Source organism: Acinonyx jubatus, chromosome D4 (assembly GCF_027475565.1).
Source record: "Acinonyx jubatus isolate Ajub_Pintada_27869175 chromosome D4, VMU_Ajub_asm_v1.0, whole genome shotgun sequence".
NCBI classification, from domain to species: Eukaryota; Metazoa; Chordata; class Mammalia; order Carnivora; family Felidae; genus Acinonyx; species Acinonyx jubatus.
Window position 1 is genome coordinate 51,910,001 of NC_069391.1, and position 19,145 is coordinate 51,929,145.

The 19,145-nt window shown below is 39.2% G+C and overlaps 1 protein-coding gene and 1 long non-coding RNA gene across 19 annotated transcripts in view; both read left to right on the top strand.

Moving 5' to 3' along the window:
* The window catches only part of BNC2 (basonuclin 2), a 436,381-nt gene that overhangs the window by 71,634 nt on the left and 345,602 nt on the right, over positions 1–19,145 (top strand). For 9 of the 18 annotated variants that reach the window (XM_027047204.2, XM_027047222.2, XM_027047221.2 and 6 more), the window contains exon 2: positions 3,743–3,832. The exons of the other annotated variants lie outside the window; for them this stretch is intronic. In XM_027047204.2, coding sequence (XP_026903005.1) covers positions 3,743–3,832 — 90 coding nt within the window. The remainder of the gene's footprint in view (positions 1–3,742; positions 3,833–19,145) is intronic. 18 annotated transcript variants of the gene reach the window in all.
* LOC128312198 (uncharacterized) lies at positions 9,280–17,270 on the top strand. Its single transcript, XR_008291178.1, has 2 exons — positions 9,280–16,689; positions 16,743–17,270. It is a non-coding gene; the product is annotated as an uncharacterized LOC128312198 (long non-coding RNA).

Sequence of the window (19,145 nt, forward strand, 5' to 3'; positions counted from 1 at the left end):
ACTACCATCTTGGGTTGGAACTAAAGAGAGTTTATGCAGAAATGAACCTTCACAAGTGCCTTAAAGCTATATAATAAAGGATTATTTCTTTATTTCAACTAACTTATAATTGGGAGGCAGTATTGATTTTTTATATATTTCTGTTTTAAATTAAAGAAGGTGTCTTAGAATAAAATATTTTAGCTTTTTTTTTCTTCACTGTTTTCTCATTCATTTCTTTGTCAAGTATGGTCAGTTTTGCTTATCACCATGTTACTTTTTAAAAGTCACTTAAAATATCCTGGGTTAGTATTTCAAGTTTGATGAATGAGCTTGAATTCTTTTGAGATTCTCCAATAAGCTTTGTTTGCATTTAAAGCTAATGAGTATCTTGATTATCAGTAATGTGATCATTGTTTTTGCTAAAATCTTTGGAGGATTTGAAGCTCATAAAAAGCCTTACATGGGAAGGTAAAGGAGGAAGAAAAGAGTAGCAGAGAGAAATCCAGAGAATTGTGTTAGGGGATATGCTTTGAATTCTGCAATTGTTTTTGCAAGTGTATGTGTTTGTGGAGAGATGATTACAATCTTTTTTGGGTTTTCTTTTATCCATTCAGGTCTCAGACCTCTATTATATTGCATATAATCTCTTCTTCTGGGGGAAGATGAGAAAACATTAGCAACAACTGGATTTTTTGGCAGTTATTTTTCCCTTCTGCTTAAAAATATAATGCAGCTGCCTGATGGAATAGTTTCTTTTTTTGTGTATCAGAAAGAGGAGAAAAAGAACTACCTTAGAAACATGTTTAAAGCACATGATGAAAATGAAAGTTTTTTTTTTAAACCTCTTAGAATCTATTTTCCTTGTGCCAGGTACCAGATGTTGATGTTGGCAATGCTTAAGAGGGTCACAGGGCATTTAAAATCACTAGGCTGTGGGGAATAAAATTCCAGGTCTGTTGCACTGAAGATTATTTAAAACTTGTGTTTACCTAGCAGTAACTAGTACAAAAGTACTTGTTCTATATGAGCCCTTCTTAAATAGGTGCCTTAGAAATACATAATCAATGAAAATGCTACTATATATATATATATATATATATATATATATATTCCAATGACTTTTCTTAGCCTTATCAAGGTCACTGGTTCCGTTTGAATCTCTGTTTTTCCATGTGAAAAGTAGATTTCTTTCAATTTTGTTAGGTACAGATGGCCTTCCTTTTGAGCTATTAGTTTCATATTAGAAGATACAGTTGTATGCATGTTACATATGGTTATATAAATATGCAGAAAAGGCTTTTATATACCATACTTATTTTTTTAATGTTTGTTTATTTTTGAGAGAGAGAAAGAAAGAGAGAGTATGAGTGGGGGAGGGGCAGAGAGAGAGGGAGATACAGAATTTGAGCCAGGCTCCAGGCTCCAGGCTCTGAGCTGTCAGCACTGAGCCCGATGCTGGGCTGGAACTCACGAATCATGAGATCATGATGTGGGCTGAAGTTGGATGCTTAACCAACTGAGCCACCCAACTGCCTCTTATATACCATACTTAAATGACATTTCCTTTGTATCTAGAAGTGGAATTTTGAGAAGGAAACAGGACCATATGTTCCTTTCTACATAGTTTCTTCTTGGGGTGAGCTGAAGTTCCTTTTCTCACTGATAAGATTATACAGGAGGAATAAGTTTTCCTGGACCTCCTTAAGGTCCTTGACTGGGTCTGAAAATTAAAGTGACAAAGACCGCTTAAGAGGAGAAACGTGTATTAATTTATTTAATGTAAGTTTTATGTGACTTACAAAAAGTTTATGGAAACCTTTGTAAGAAATAAACACCCAAAGATACAGACCTGATTATTTTATGCTAGATTTGATGAAGGAGTGCATGGTTGTGGAGGAAGATGATATAGGGTAAGAGTGTGAGGTAATTATAGTAAACCAAGAGAAACTTAGCAAGGCCTGTTTGTTAGAATTCTTTTCTGCATCCCTTTGTCTTCAGAGATAAGGATGCACTTTTCCTCTGGGTGTAGGGAGGGCACCTTGTATATGAAGGTTTTATGGCCTGTTTCAGGCAGGAAGGGCCAGGGGAAGGTAGAGTGACCTTCCTGCTTCTACCATTTTCTCAAACTCCTTCAGCTTAAGATACTCAGTATGCCAGCCTACTTTATTTTGGGGTAGTGAATCCTGAACCCAGTCAGGATAATAGGGTTAGTACTTTAAATGAAAAAAAGGATTTTAGACAATAAGATTTGAAAAAATAAAACAGGCTTTTCACAAGAGTACCTATTTATGCTCATTATAGATTATTATTTCTTCTGGTTTTGTGGGTGTAGAACTGGGAGGTATTAGATGGTGGCCTTACTGAGCTTTTCCAAAGGATTTTAAGTTATTTTTTGCTACAGTTATATCATTAAAATTTTATTCAAGAAATTTGAATTTATTTATAAATATAATGGAATTAAAATTTTCTAAGCTGTATTTTCCTTGTCTTCCCTGAAGAAACTAGTTTCTTTTTCTGTAGAAAAGGAAATATTTTAAATAGTCTTGATGTCAGAGAAAAAAATGGAAGGAAATATACCAGTATGTCATCAGTTGTCTCTGGGTGCTGGGATTATGACTAATTTCTGTTTCTTTACACTTTTCTACACTTTCAAGATTTTCTGCAGCTAGAGTATATTGCTTATAGAATCAAAAACGAGGAAAATATATATGTATATTTTAGCAGACTTTCATATGCCTAAGGAGTCAAACATTGCCTGTTCTAATTGCAGAGGCTGGAACCATGGTTCTAGGCAATAACAAACAGCCCTGTCGATGTTTATATAGCTTTTAGAGCTACCTGCTTTGGATTGGTAGTACATGGAGTCACAGACTGCCTTCTCATGGCGTTTGCTGGTGACCAAAGGAAGCAGTTGTGTTGATAACTTAAATGGCAGAAAGGGCTCACCATTATCATTACTGCCACATGGTTCTTTACCTTCTGTCTCCCATGTATATATGTATTCTGTGGCTAGGTTTATTATATTTATGATGTCCATTCAGTGTATATGTGCAGTGGAAATGGATTTACAAGGTGGTGGGAGGAATTGTGAGATAATTTCACAATTTCCTCTGTCATATTTATATAGTTTAGTGGACAGTTCAAAATGAATACCTGCCTGCTGGGTGGATATGCTTAAGATTTCATTATGATTCATAAAGTCCTTAGCTTAGTTTTGAGTGTTCTAGTTGGAGGAATTTCTTTAAACATAACATGCTACAGTTGTTTGGAAAAAATGCATAGAAGATTGGTGTTTGAACCCAGAAGATTGCTTTCCTACTTTTTAAGTGTGATCTTGGGGCTAGTACTTTGAACTTTGAACTTTGTTGTCATCATCTGTAAAATGGGGATAGTAATAATGCCTTCCATTAGGATCTCTCAGGGAACATACGAAAGTCTTTTGTAAATCCATATATGTTTCATTTATTGACTAAGCTACTCTTGGCAAGCTACCTAAATTTGAATGGAGGTGATTTGGATCACTTCCCCAAGTTCACAGCCTAGAGGCAAATTGCATTGTCCATTCTGCTTAGATGAGGCGAGGTCAAAGATGTATGATTTTAATCTTATTTTTGTGAGAGACTATGCCTGTTTTAACACCCCATAGCTTACATTAAAATACTAAAAAATAATTCTTCATTTTCTTTTCCTAATTACTTGGCAGAAATTTAGAATTGAAAGAGAGAAACTAGTAACAACCAACCTTTCCTTCATATTCCAGATCAACGAAAGGGATTCTTGGGTCCTGGAGACCAAAGAAAGAATCGGCAGGCGTGCTCAGGGTAAATTGATGGATTGCAGAGCCAGGCTGGTAATTATTTTCATTGAGCTCTAAACCATTAACTTAATACATGGGAGCTGGGCTACATGAAAATCAAGATATGGACCTCTTCCCCTAGGCCCCGATGGATATATCCCACACTTTACTTCTAGAGGCAGGCTTCTCTTTGGTGGGATAGTTTCCTTTCTTTACTGGGACTGACTTGGATTTTTGTGCCCCACTGTGGCAGACCTTTTGTTTTTTGGTTGTCCTGGGCAACTGTTGGTAAGGATATATTTTTGTTTAGGTCAGCCAGCTTTCAGGGTGGCAGGAAAATGCAGTTTCTCAAGAGTTTTCAGCTGGATACTAGATAATTGACACACTGCACTCATCTTGGGTTCAAATTTCTAGAATTAGCAAGCTTTAGCTTTTGGACTTTTGTGACACTCTTACCAAGTGCACACTTTAGGTGGCCAAGGAGGTTTCTTTTTTTTTTTTTTTTTAATGTTTATTTATGTATTTTGAGAGAGACAGAGCCTGTGCGTGAGAGCTGGAGAGGGGCACAGAGAAAGGGAGAGAAAGAATCCCAAGCAGGCTCCACACTTGGGGTTTGAACTCACAAACCGTGAGATCATGACCTGAGTGAACCAAAATCAAGAGTCGGACGCTTAACCAACTGAGCCACCCAGGTGCCCCAAGGAGGTTTCATTTTTAAAGCTAACCGTGGGTTGATTGTTCATAACTTCCTAGTGTGCTATGCTGTGAAAGATTGTGAGCCCATAATGAGATTTAGTGACATGATTATTTAGTGATGTGTGTTTGCTGTGGGTTAAGAGAGGCTTATATATATTTTCAAGTGATTGTCAAATCCACAGTACATGAGAGCTCATTTAATCTGCACAGCTGTCAGCCCCAACCCTTCCATTATACAGTGAGGATATTAGATACCTAGAGAGAAGAAACTATGTGCAGATCATCAGAGCCACGAATGGACTTGATCTCAAGTTTTCTGGGTTCAAGTTGCTTGTTACTTTATGGGGATAAGATACCTCATGGGATTTAGAAAGGATTAAGTCTAAAAAATCTATATTAAGAGTTAAGAACAGCGACTGACACAGAGTAAGACTTAACGAATGAAAGCTACCATCACTGTCCTCTTCCTTTTTACTTCTTAGTATCGCTATCTTTTACCACTATCATGTTTTATAAGATAGTTGAACAGTTCTTTGCTGTGCGGCATGTTGTAGAAGCCCAGTTTATCATGACTGTATTTACAGGTGATTCCATGGGGCACCTAGGTGGTTTAGTCAGTTGAGTGTCCAACTCTTGATTTCAGCTCAGGTCATGATCCCAGGGTTGTGGGATTGAGCCCCGCGTTGGGCTCCATGGTGAGTGTGCAGCCTGCTTGAGATACTCTCTCTCTTTCCCTCTGCTCCTTTCCCCGACTCACTCATGGTCGCTCACTCTCTCTCTAAAAAAAAAAAAGACTGCACAATATTTGGCACTTTTGACTTCTATACTGACCCACAAAAGGCATTGGTAGAAGATAATTGATCGTTTACAATCGTAATTTTTAATTTAGTACATTGTGTAAAATGGGTTGGTAATATTTCTAACTTTGTATTTTGTCAAATGTGATTCTACTGAAGTGCATCCTTTTAACAGCAGGGATTCTGTGGAATCATGATTCATGGCTCAGCAGTCTCGTATACTTCCTTATTTCCTTAGACATCTACATGGAATATGTAATATTTCAAGTATTTAAGTTTCCTAATCCTGTCGGCACAGAGCTTTCAGTTGGAAGACTTTAGTTATAAAATATATTCTGATGTAATTATTGAAAAAATCAGACTTTTGAGGAATTTCTAATGACATGGGAATATACTCACATTAATTGAAAAGAAGTGGACACAAAATTATAAATAGTATGCCAACTTTGTGGCACATAAAAAGATATATATAAAGAAGAAATTCTGGAAGGAAATGTACCAAATGACTAAAAATAGCATTATCTGTTCTCTGGGTAGATTAATAACAATTTCTAGAAATTTTTACAAATAGGGACGCCTTGGTGGCTCAGTTGGTTAAGTATCTGACTTCAACTCAGGTCATTATCACACAGTTCCTGAGTTTTATGCTCTCTGCTGTCAGCCCAGAGACTACTTGGGATCTTCTGTCTCCTTTTTTCTGCTCCTCCCTCACTAGTGTGTGTGCTTGTTCTCCCTTAAACATAATGTAAAAATTTTTCTTACAAAAAGTTTTTAAACTTTCTATGAATTACCTGCAACTCACTTCTTATACTTTATATGAATTATGTAAGAAGAAAGAAATTAAGTCATTTCTGCCTTGATAAGGTAGTGTTGGTGAATGCCTCTTTGGCTTATACTAGATCTAACTCTGATGTATTTGCAGTCAGTCTCCAGCAGTGTAGTTTAGTAGAAAGAGTGTGGGCTTTGGAGTCAGGTAGGCTTGGGTTTCCAGCCAACTGCCTTCATTTAAGAGCTTGGGACTGGGCACATTGCCTCTCTGAGCTTTAGTTGTCATTGAACTGGGATGCCATCTCCTTCACAAAGTTTCTTAATTCTGAAAGCAGCTTGCTCTGAGAGGTGCTCAGTAAATATTTGCTTCTTTGTGCCTCCCAACCACTACTCTTATCTCCCAGTCCCCTACCCTGAATTCCGCAAGGATCAATTCAATGAATAAAAGGAACTTGGAAAAAAGTTTTATTAATTAATAATGTCATATTAATTTTTTCAGTGGTTTGCCTTTTCAGTTATCTTTTTACTAAAAGTCTTATAGTCCTTGGGAACCAAACTCATGATAATTAGGAAGTGTCTTACTTCACTAATGAGTAAACTGAGCAAACCAAAATCATCATGTGCTCTCTCAAGCGGTGTGTGTGAGCATGCCTCTCCTCTGGGATTGGCCTGGGAATGTTGAGTAGAAGCATCACCATCTACCATTCCCTGGCAGTGATGTGGAGGGTGTGGGGAGGACTCCAGGGCTGAGGTAGGATTTATAATTACAGGGCTGTCTGGCCTTCCCTGAGCATTCTTTTCCCTTCCAGGATTCCTGTAATTGTCATCAGATGGCTCAGTCTCCCAAATGTTTCTGGCATCATAGTGACTTTTGGAGTGTGTGTGTGTGTGTGTGTGTGTGTGTGTGTGTGTTTAAAACCAGAATTAGTTTGTGTCTTTTCTGTGGTGTGTAGATGCATGCAGATCAGGTGTCTCGGGGAATGTAAAGAAACCAGTCAGATGTGGATGCCTCCTTATCATCTTCTCTTGAGCCTTCCCAGTTTCTTTACTGAGTATTTTCCACCTGCACTGTTTTAAAGGGGAAAAAAAATAAGTGAGGGAACATGCAGGCAGTGGTCCTGTTCCTTTTTTGTTAAGTTTATTTATTTATTTTTGAGAGAGCAAGCAGGTGAGGGGCAAAGAGGGAGAAAAAATGCCAAGTAGGCTCTGCGCTGATAGCAGGGAGACTCAGGCGGGGCTTGAACCCGTGAATGTTAGATCAGGACCTGAGCTGAAATCAAGAGTCAGATGCTTAACCAACTGAGCCACCCCGGCGCCCCAGTGGTCCTATTTTAAACTACAGTCAGCTGACCTTTTGGTCTCATTACTTTTGGGGACTTTAATAGAACATTGATTGCATCTTTTCTTGGGTCTGCTAAAGGCCTCAGGGAGTTTGAGAGTTGGATAGTGAGCAAACCCTGTGAAGAATGATTCAAAATCTTGAACTCTCCCTGGGCATGGAAGAAAAGGGGCATGTGAGATAGACCCTGAATTTCCTCTGATAAAATTTGAATGACAGAAATTAGAGCATTAATTGGCAAGCAAGTTTTAAGGTAGAAAGAACAACCCAAAAGCATTGAGGAAAAGATGAGATGTGTTCAAGAAGGAGGATGTGATGCAGTTTAGTTTAAAAATGAGAAAAGTGGGGCATCTGGGTGGCTCAGTGGGTTGTGTCTGACTTTGGTTCTCATGGTTCATGAGTTCAAACACCACATGGGGCTCTCTGCTGTCAGCAGAGAACCTGCTTTGGATCCTCTGTCTCCCCCCCCCCACAACTCCCCCTCCCCCACTCTTGCTCTCTCTCAATAAAATAAACATTAAAAAAAATAAATAAAAATGAGAAAAGTCCTAGAGTGCCTGGTTGGCTCAGTCAGTAGGATATGTGACTGTTGATCTCAGGATTGTGAGTTCAAGCTCCATGTTGAGTGTGGAGCCTACTTTATTAAAAATGGGGGTGCCTGGCTGGCTCAGAAGGTGGAACATGCAACTCTTAATCTATGGGTCCTGAGTTTGAGCCCTGAGTTGGGTAGAGAGATTACTTAAAAAATAAAATCTTTGTTAAAAATGAGAAAAGTTTCTTAAGTTTGTATTCATACTTTGAGTGTCAGCCTAATGATTCCAATTTAAATTTTTTTAATGTTTATTTTTGAGAGAGTCAGAGCATGAGTGGGGAAGGGTCAGAGAGACAGAGAGAGGGAGATACAGAATCTGAAACAGGCTCCAGGCTCTGAGCTGTCAGCACAGAGCCCAGCGCAGGGCTTGAACTCGGGAACGGTGAGATCATGATCTAGGCTGAAGTCAGATGCTTATCTGACTGAGCCACCCAGGCACCCCCTAATGATTCCAATTTTAGGATGAGTGCTGTTTGTAGAGTTAAGATACAGAAGGAATGGTCTTGCCCTCAAATACCATTGCATTCTGAGCTTTCCAAGGTATTTGAAGTTTCCTTCATCATAAGTCTATAACCAAAAATTTAAATACAGGAAGATGTCTTGCATGGGGGATATATATATATATATATATATATAATCAAGTAAGCCCCTATAATTAGACCTTCACTGCTTTTCTAGGAAGGGAAAAATTGCTTAAATTAAAAGACAGCTAGTTAAAAAAAAATGGAGTGATTGATGCATCTAGACCTGTATGTTTTCCCAGCCCCTGATTCCCTAAATAGAGACTGAGTAGAGAGGTGAGGTTGGACAGGATAGCTCAACTAGAGCATATTGAGAAATGTAAAATTGAAAAGAACTGCCATAGTTTCTTCTGATTGATGTTGGCTGAGAAATTGTGCTTTTTAAAAGCTACTTTGCTTTACTGACTCTTACTCATCTAACTAGTAAGATGAGTAAAAGACTAGTAAAATAGTTCATTACATTCTGATGCTCCTATTGTCTAGTGGAGGAGTGTTCTGTAAACTCACAGGGACCTACATAGTGATGTTAACTGTTGACTTCTTTTCATAAAACTGCCCTGTTACAGTTGTTCTATGAATCTTTAAGAACTATTGAGTTCAATACTGATGGCTACCCTAAGAACCATCTCACCTCTCTCTTCTGAAGTGTCTGGGAGTGGGGAATGGGAGCAGGAAAGCTGTGGCAATAATGGGAGATAACTGATGACTAATAGAAAAGTCAAGTCGTGATGATTTTGTTTCCCTTGGCAGTGATTGGTCTAAGGATGGGCATGTGACTAAGTTCTGGCCACTAGTTTGTAAGAGAAGGTCTGCTGGGAGAGGGTAGTGAAAGTCTCCAATATGGAATGAAAAAATAAATTATGGCTTGGAGCTTGGCTGTGATGCTTACCGAGCCGGTGAGCAAGCACAAAGATGGACACTGTGATAGGAAAGGCAGAGCTGGTGTCATTGACACCCTATTTACTGATTCCACAAGAGAACTAATAATTTAAGCTCTTATGAACGATTTTTTCTTACCTGGACTCAACCTAATTTCTATCCAGTAAAATGCTTCTATGCTTTAAAAAAAACTTTTTTAATGTTTATTTATATTTGACAGAAAGAGACAGAACACGAATGGGGGAGGGGCAGAGAGAGAGGGAGACACAGACTCTGAGGTAGGCTCCAGGCTCTGGGCTGTCAGCACAGAGCCTGACATGGGGCTCGAACTCATGAACCGTGAGATCATGGCCTGATCCAAGTCGGACGCTTAACCGACTGAGCCACCCAGGTACTCCATTTCTTTTAATGCTTTAATCATGCCCTTTTATTATCTTCCCTTCAGATCTGTGAAGTAGTTCTTAAAATCTATAAGTCACATAATCCACTATATATCAGTTAAAGTATTTTCTGTTTCAGACAAATATTCCTTTTTGGTGGGATTCAAAACATTTTCAACTGCCCCTTCCCAAAGCAGATGCACTTCTGCCAGTGAATATTCTTGTTAACCATCTCGTTTTCACCACTGATGGAACCTTGGTGAAGGTGTGTGTGATTGAACAAACATGTTTGCTTTTGGTTTGTATTACTTTATTTTGTTTATGTTCTTTATAATTGGGTACTCTTTCCTTAGCACCTTTTTTTTTCTGCTTTGGATTGTTAGGATTGATAATAAGAGAAAAAAAGGTGTCGGGTAATTTTCTAAAAATACATTCTATTTTTTGAGTGGTTATTCGGGTTTTAGTTGGTATTCCTTTGGGCTGTAAGGTTTATTTGGTGTCTCACTTTGTCAACAGTCCTGTTATTACATTTAAGCTGCTTCTTAGAGTATACTTTCCTGTTTAGTAAAGAAAACTCACTTTATTTCCTAAGATGAATTATAATTAGGACTGCTTGGTGCTGAGACTCTTTCTCACTTAATACCCCTAATGAGATACAAATGTTCTAAATGTGTCCTTCTGAATGGATTAGATTTTGAGAGGAATCTACTTATTTTAGTTAACTAATCCCTTTGCTTTTGTATCATACATCCTTATTAGGCTCTCATGTTTCTTTTCCATATGGAATTCCTTGTGAAATCAGACCTTAGCAAACAGTGTTATTAACTTTCAGGGTCAGTGGTACTGAAAATGTCAATGAAGTTTGTTGATTCTACATATGTTGTTTTTATGGCACTCTTGCTTTTTTATATACTCATGATAAATATAATTCCTTCACTATTCTTGCAAAATGAATTTTGTTTCTTAGTACTTTTCTGATATTTATGCTTCCACCCAATAGCATAAAATAATTGAATATATTTGAACTTCCCATCTACTTTTGTGTCTCCTTTTATAGTTCTGCTTAGCTTCTTGGGTTTCTGGACATGGTGTGTCTTTGTCTTTTTGCCAGAAACCTGAAAATGTCCTAATAGAACGTTCCCGTGTTGAGTCATAGTAAATTCGGTTTGTCCAACTTCTAAGACTCAGTGTGTTACACTTGTCAGTGACCATGTCCTTCTATGTTCTGAGAAAGCAGACAAGTTAGTGAAGACGTTTTGAAGAACTTGAGCTATGGACTTCTACTTCCTGAGTTCAAATACAGGCTTCTCTGCTTACCATTTGCATGCCCTTGGACAAGTTATTTGACTTCCCAATGCTTCAGTCTCTGTCAAATGGAGACTATAATGCTACTTACCTTATAGATAGTTACGAGAATTGTGTGAGAAAATTCATGAAAAGCTCTTACAATACTGCTTGTTATGTACTCACTGTACTCTTGATGTAATGGTATCTAATTGAATTTTCAAAGTACATTTTAAAGTCTATTTCTTCCTTAGTCTTCACAACCACCCTGTGCAGAAGGAAGTGCTATTTAACTGTGTTTTATAGGGGAAGTCACAGAGGCACAGTGTTAGTACCTAACTTTGTTACTGGTAACAGAGTTTGGATTATAATCTGACTCTTTCCTCTAATTTGTTATACTTGACTATAAATTGAATTGTTAGGAAGTTGGCTTGATTTTGTGATGTTATAAGCTAGAAAGTGTAGATGGGAAGGGCAAAACTCCCTATTCCTTTTTTAAAAAAAAATTATTTACTTAGAGCTGGGGAGGAGCAGGGAGAGGGAGAGCGAGAGAATACCAAGCAGGCTCCACAAACCCAGCCTGGAGTCCTTTGTGGGGCTTGAACTCACCAACTGTGAGATCATGACCTGAGTTGAAATCTAGGGTCAGATGCTTAACTGTTTGAGCTACCCAGGTGCCCCCCATTCCTGTTTCTTTTTTTAAATGTCCACCTGTCAAGACAGAGCCCTGATGTGGGGTTCAAACCCAGGAAATGTGAGATCATGACCTGAGCTGAAATCAAGAATCAGATGCTTAACTAACTGAGCTACCTATGCGCCCCTAAATTCTTACTCCTTAAATTTCACCCAGTGGTGAGCCAGTTCATTACTACTAAAATTATTTACTTACTTATTAAATATAAATAATTCTTAGTTTTTACAGCCCCCATATGCACAGTTTTCAGTTATTACGTTAATTAAATAACACCAGTTTCCCAAAAAGTTTAGATTTCATTTATTATGTTAACCATGAATAATTGTAAAAAGTCCAACTAGCACACCTTGTTATATGGCCCTGAAAAGACAGCAAAGCATGTAGATGTGTTGCTTTCTTGTCTCTGGGAGAAAAACCTGCATAGCATCTTCTAAAATTGGATAATGCAAAGAGAGAATTGTCCGACAAAGACCAAAGTTGCATCAAAGAAATGAAAACTGATAACACTGGAAATGAAATTGAGCCAATTGTAAAGAGAGTTCTGGAAAAATAGCTGACCACAGGAATATCAACTCTGCCACTGTTGTAGATACTCTGTATATGCAGCCAGAGGAGCTTAGTGAAAGGTAACTTATCACAAATTAAGAAGGTGTTATAGCTAAAAGGATGAAGACCTAACAGAGGAAAGGATGCTGGCAAAAAAATTCATGTTAAAAGGAACTCCTCAGAGGGATACTGCCAGAGAGAGGAAGCACAAAGGATAAAATGTTGGGAGCTAACCCAAACTTAGGAGGATACCAATTCACCGAGGTATGCAAAAGATGCTCATTTGGTGTTTTAAGTTACAAAGTGAGAAGAAGACAGTACAAACAACTCTTGATTTTTTTTTTAATAAAGGAAGAAAATACTTGAATTCTCAAAGTTTTGATTATTTTAAATTACAATACACTAAATATTTTCTCATTTTCGTGTGTGTCTGTGTATGTGTGTGTGTCTTTATAATTGATAGTTTTTAATGTTTTGACCCCCCAAAAACGTTAGAGGTCCTAGAAAAATCATATTTTTCCTGTTGATTATTAAGATTGCTTTGTGTGGTTTCAGCTTGCATGGTTATTTCTATGGTTGTGCAGCAAAAGCTGCCTATATTTATTGAACCAAGGGGCACCCTTATAAGTGGTGATACAGTGATGCCTTATGAAACAAGTATTCCAATACAGATTTGGAGTGTCTCCCATGTGCCAGGCTGCATATACACATGTAAATAAAAAGTAGCCCTATTTTCCAAAGAATAGGGCTTTCAGTTGATTGATGAAAGACAAGATTATTACATCACAACATATACCTATAATATATATAGTACATTTCTTTGAATGCAGTAATAGGGAAATATCAGGCATTATGAGAGCCTAGAGGAAGGGCATCCAGCTTATTAGTTTGGGAATTTGACGGGTGGTAGAGGCAGGGAGACAGCCTGGAGGGCTTAGGAGTTAATTTGGAAAAGCTGTTTTGAAGAGTAAGACAGTGATGAGAAGCTTGTGTATGGAAAGTGCAGGACATTTTAAAAAGTTGATTTTTGCTGGAATGTGGAGGGCAAGATGAGACAGATCAACAGTGCCATGGAACTTGTAGGCAGTGGGAACTTGTAGGCAGTGGGAGAGTCCATGGGGTTTTCCCCAATTTCTTTTATATTAAGGTATAATTTATACAGAGTAAAATGGACCATTTTAGTATGTAGTTTGGTCTGTTTGCTCTAAATCCTGTAACCACCACCAGAGTCAAGATGAAGAACATTGATATCACCTCCTAAAATCCTCAGTGCTCTTGAGTGACTAACCCCTCCTCTCACCCCCAGCCCTGGCAACCACTGATCTGCGTTCTGCCCCTATGGAGTTACACCTTTTCCAGAATGTCATATCAATGGAATTATATAGTATATAAACTTTTAGGTCTGGCTTCTTTCTTTTGGTGTAATGCTGTTGAGATTCACTCATGTTGTTGCATGTAAAAGCCTTTGGGTTATAAGCAGGAAAATTATCTGAGATTTGATTGGAGGGTGAATTTGAGAGGACCAAGAGTAGAGGCTGTTACTCTAATTTAGCCAGGTGCTAATGGAGGAGACTTGCAAAGGTAGGGCTTGGTTTGACAAGTATGTGGGAGGTGGAGTTGGTCTCAACTGAGGTAGGGAGTATAAGAGTGACAACAGGTGGGGAAGTGAAGACCCTGTATGTTGGATGTGTTGAGTGTGGGATTACCTTGAGGTGAAGCCTATCAGGAGGTGGGCATGAAAGGAGTTGATTTCTTTAAATTCTTATCCTTGTGTCTTGCCAGAATCTAATTTGCTAAGCATTGACCTTGCTTGATATGTAGGGCTTCCTTTTCTCTTCATCCCATCACATCATCATCAAGAATTTACTCCCAAGGCCTTGTTTTGGCTTATTGAACTATCGGTGAATAAACTTGTCATGTTTTAGAAGAATGCCTCCACCATATAGTATCAGATAACTGCATTCATCTCACTTACCCATTGTTTTCCATAGATAGCAGTTTAAATGTTTCTGCAAAAGCTGTGGTCCCTGGAGCTGTAAACCATTGTTCTGTAGTCTTGAACCAGCTATAGGTAGGGGATTGTCTTGTTCCTTTTTCCACCAAAAGGGGTTCTCTGTTTTTGGAGGGTAGTACGTTTGAACAGTATGGGATGGAAGTGTAGTGATAAATGAACACAGTATTATCTAAATTTAAGATGTGGCTGTGACTGACTCATTTTCTGTGTACTCTCTAATTCAGTGAAGGTCCTCAGGCTGCATCCAGGCTAATGGGAGAATTCTCTGCTTGATTAATGTCTATCTCTGGTCTAGGAAGAAAAGCACCCCAGGAAGCGGTGGGCAGTGTATTTGCTCCTCTGATGAATAAGGAAAGGTGATTTACCATACAAAGGCCTATACCCAAAAGGTATTGGATACAAAATTGGCTCACAGCCATAATTACAACTAACACAGCATTTCATAGTCAGGACAGCTCCAAGAGGTAGAGAGTATTTAGATTTTCATCTCTTACAAATGGGAAACTGAAGTCTAGAGAGGTAAGATAACTTTCCCAGAGTCAGACAGCTGGTTGGGGTAGAGTTGGAATGCAGATCCAGGCAGTGTAGCTCAAGAGTGCACACTCTTCTGTGTACACCATGCTGTCCTTAGAATTCTAGAATGCTATCATGGGAGGGAGTCACATGATTATTTTATTGTTTTTAATGTTTGTTTTTGAGAGACAGAGTGAGAGCAGGGGAAGAGCAGAGAGAGAGGCATACACACGCACAGAATCTGAAGCAGGCTCCAGGCACTGAGCTGTATGCATAGAGCCCGATGCAGGGCTCAAACCCACACACCAGGAGATCATGATCTGAGCCGACGTCGGATGTTTAACTGACTGAGCCACCCAGGCACCCCATCACACGATTATTTTTTTTTCCTCACTCTTAAATTTACAGTTAAGAGCAAGGAAGTCTAGAGAGGCTCTGATGACTCACTCAGGATCATACAGCAATGGTGGAGGCAGAGCTAGTTACAGGGTTCTTGCCACTCTTGTAAATTTTATACCTTTGCCTTGGTTGCTTGTCAGTCTCATATCTGTGAAGAATAACATCCAAGTGGGCAGACTGGCAAAATTGGTGTTTAATTCCATCCTTTTCCTTGGCCTCCACTCTCTCTTGCCTGGAAATGTACTAATTGGCTGTCTTACCATCCCCACTGTTACTTTATTATTCCCAAGGGAGCCTGGAATCACCATTACTGTTCTCTAGCCTGTCCTATTTGATCCTTGTCCGATCTTTGCTCTTTCCAGTCTCTTTCCAGTAGCAGTGGCAGAGGGAGAAGCTGTCCAGCCAGCTGGATGAGAGTTGGGTTTGGGATGGGGGAGGACGTGGGGACTCTGTGGGATTGGGATTATTACACTACAGATCAAAGACCTTCCCTTAGGGGTGCTGACCTTTGTGATTTTGCTCTTCCTGCTCCACCTATGCCTACCAGAGTTTACCCCTCCACATCTGGTGTAGGGCATCTCCCCCTTTGCAGTTGGAATTCAGAGCTGGAGAGACAGTACCATTGAATTTGCTTGCCCCAGGCACTTAACTCACATAGAACAGGGCATCTGGGACAGAGAAGGGAGCTTTTGCCTTAACAGTTTACATTTCATATTTGTTTTAATTTTGAGGAGCCACATTTGGGGGAATAAATTAATTTTCTTTAACATTTATTAATCTTCTTTTACAAAAAGTCCCTCATGTAAGCTTATTCAAATAGAGACTGTGTTTTTCTTCTGTTTCCCCCTTTTTCCCTCCTTTCCTCCCTCCCTCCCTTGTATAGTGGTCTTTGTATGTAAAAATTTAACTCCTGATCTAGTCTTTTCCACCTAATGCAATATTAATGCATTATGGTCACTATTCTCCAGTGAGTTACTCTTTCTCCACATTCTCTATAATTAAAAATGTCTTTCTCAGTTTCAACTCAAAATACCTGAAAAGACTCCTTGTTTACTTAAGAGAAGGCAAATTTCCCCAGGTAAGTTGCCATATGTTTTCTGTAAAAACTGGCACACACTTTCTTTGTATTTTACCCCTGTCCAATGAGACCTTTGTAGGGGTAATCAGCCAGTCTAAGCCACTCATCTCTTTTTGCTTACATTTTCTTGGGCAATTTTAACTCTTTTAGTGCTATCCAGGAAAGTCTGCTTCTTCCTATCACAACAGAAGTTGCCCACCTTCTTTTGAGATTGTCCACCTTCTTTTCAGTTTCCTCAGATGGCCATTGAGCTCCAGGACTGTTCCTCTGAATAAAGCCATGTGCACAGAGGCAAGTTGCCCTTCAAGACCCTGGGAAGGGCCCCAGCGCATGTGTTCACATGGTCATTTCTTTTTGTGAAGTTTGCATGTATTTTTGCATGCTTTTTCTTTAAGAGCATATAAGCTTTAGGTCTTACTTAACCTGCATCTGCTCTTGAGTAGTTCCCTTCAAGAAATATAGAGTAAGAGCTTCTATCACTTTAATTAGTCACCTGATCCAATTACTTTCTGTGTGGCCTTCCAGTTCTTTTTTTAATTTTTCTAATTTCTGATCTCTGAAGATAGGGAACAATTATTCATCCACAGTGTCAATCAGGAGGTAAAGACCCCAACAGAAACTTTGCCAGAGGGATACTTTAAGGCTTAGACAGTCTAGTCTTATGTTGCAGTGGACTTACATTTACTTAGTAGAGAGTTGTGTTTGGTAAAGGCGAATTTAAGGTTCTAGTTCTTTCTCTAATACACAAGCACATTCCCGTTTCAAGAAAATAAATTGGAAGCTGTCTCTGAAATGCACTGTTATGTCAGCATGTACACAGGAACCTTAACCAACCTCTACAAGTGACCATCGTTCTCCTGGTCTCTCAGGAGACCAGGCCCAAATACCTGAGAGATCATTTTCTTCCTGTTTGTTCACCCACTCCATTTGCCACCAAATCCTGAAGGCAGTTGTTTTAGTTTGCTTTGTCTCTTAGAACTGTCCCTTCTTTATTTTTAAAAAAAAATTTTTTTTTCAACGTTTATTTATTTTTGGGACAGAGAGAGAGGGAGACACAGAATCGGAAACAGGCTCCAGGCTCTGAGCCATCAGCCCAGAGCCCAACGCAGGGCTCGAACTCACGGACCGAGAGATCGTGACCTGGCTGAAGTTGGACGCTTAACCGACTGCGCCACCCAGGCACCCCTAACTGTCCCTTCTTTAAAAAAAAAAAAAAGTCTTGTTATGATTACTGGGGAGTTGAATGGGATTGGTGGTTTATAAAGTGAATTCGTATCACTCCTTTACTCCTTTTCAGTCATACTCCCCTAGTATAAGCTGGCTATGTAATTTGGCCAGTTTACCCTCAAGCTCCCTCCAGGGCAGTGTATTCATTGGCACTGGAGACTTTTAAAACCATGACTTTATCACTGCTCAGCTCTCAAACTTCATCCATTACAGACTCTCTCTGGTCAGAATAAGCCCTTCCTTCTGTGTTCAGGGATCTCCTTAAGAATAGGCAAGCTTAGGGGTGCCTGAGTGGCATCAGTCGGTTAAGCATCTGACTTGGGCTCAGGTCATGATCTCATTGTTCGTGAGCTCAAGCCCTGCGTTGGGCTCTGTGATGATAGCTCAGAGCCTGGAGCCTACTTCAGATCCTGTGTCTCCTCTCTCTGACCCTCCCCTGCTTGCACTCTCTTTCAAAAATGAATAAACATTTTTAGAAATTTTAAAAAGAACAGGCGAGCTTATCTTCACCTCCATCTCTCGCTGATGGTCTTTTTTATATTGTGTTCTAGCCATATTGTTTCCCAGGTATGCCTCCTGTTTTGCCATCTTTTCCTTAAGGTACCTACTGCTTTATAACTATGGGACACTTATTTGTATATTTTTGTAATGCTCCAGACTAGATTTAAAAAAACTTCTTATAAGTGCTTTGTTTAACTTATTTTCAAGGGTGGTAGGTGTCCCATGTACTCCGTGAAAAAGTAGCACCAGATTACCACAAAGACCTTTGAGAACAACTCACTGAACACACTGAACCCTTATTATCCATCTCCCCCACCACAATGTGAGCAACTCTAGAACTGGGGCTGTGTTCTCAGTGTCTCCAGTGTTGGAACAGTACAGCATCAGAGTCTCTCGGACTAGAAACATAGCCACATTTATTTCTTCTTCCTCCATTCTTTGAATACGATTTTTTTTTTCTTGTAGGAGTACTTGGGTGGCTCAGTCAGTTGAGCTCCTGACTTCTGATTTCTGCTCAGGTCATGATCCCAGCCAGGGTCGTGGGATCAAGCTCTGTGCTGGCTGTGGAGCCTGCTTAAGATTCTCTGTCTCAGGGCACCTGGGTGGCTCAGTCAGTTAAGCGTCCGACTTCAGCTCAGGTCATGATGTTGCGGTTCGTGAGTTCGAGCCCCACATCAGGTTCTGTGCTGCCAGCTCAGAGCCTGGAGCCTGTTTCAGATTCTGTGTCTGTCTGTCTGTCTGTCTGTCTCTCTCTCTCTTTCTCTCTGCCCCTCTCCTACTCATACTCTGTCTCTCTCAAAAATAAACAAACATTAAAAAAAGTTAAAAAAAAAAAAAAGGATTCTCTCTGTCTCTCTCTCTGTCCCCTCTGCCTCTCTCCCCCATTGATACATAATCTCTCTCTATAAAATTTAAAAAAAAAAAGGATTTTTTTTTGTTTCAACCAAAAATTTTGAATTTGTGTCAGACTTATTGGAAAAAAAATTGGATGCCATTCTGCTAGTTCAGTTGTCACTTATCACTTTGTGTGTGAAATTTTAAATTGAAAAATCTTAGTGTTTTTTATGTATCCAAAAATTTAAAAGATTTCGGTGAATATTAAAAATTTATTTGGAAAATTATCAGTGTAAATTGGCTAA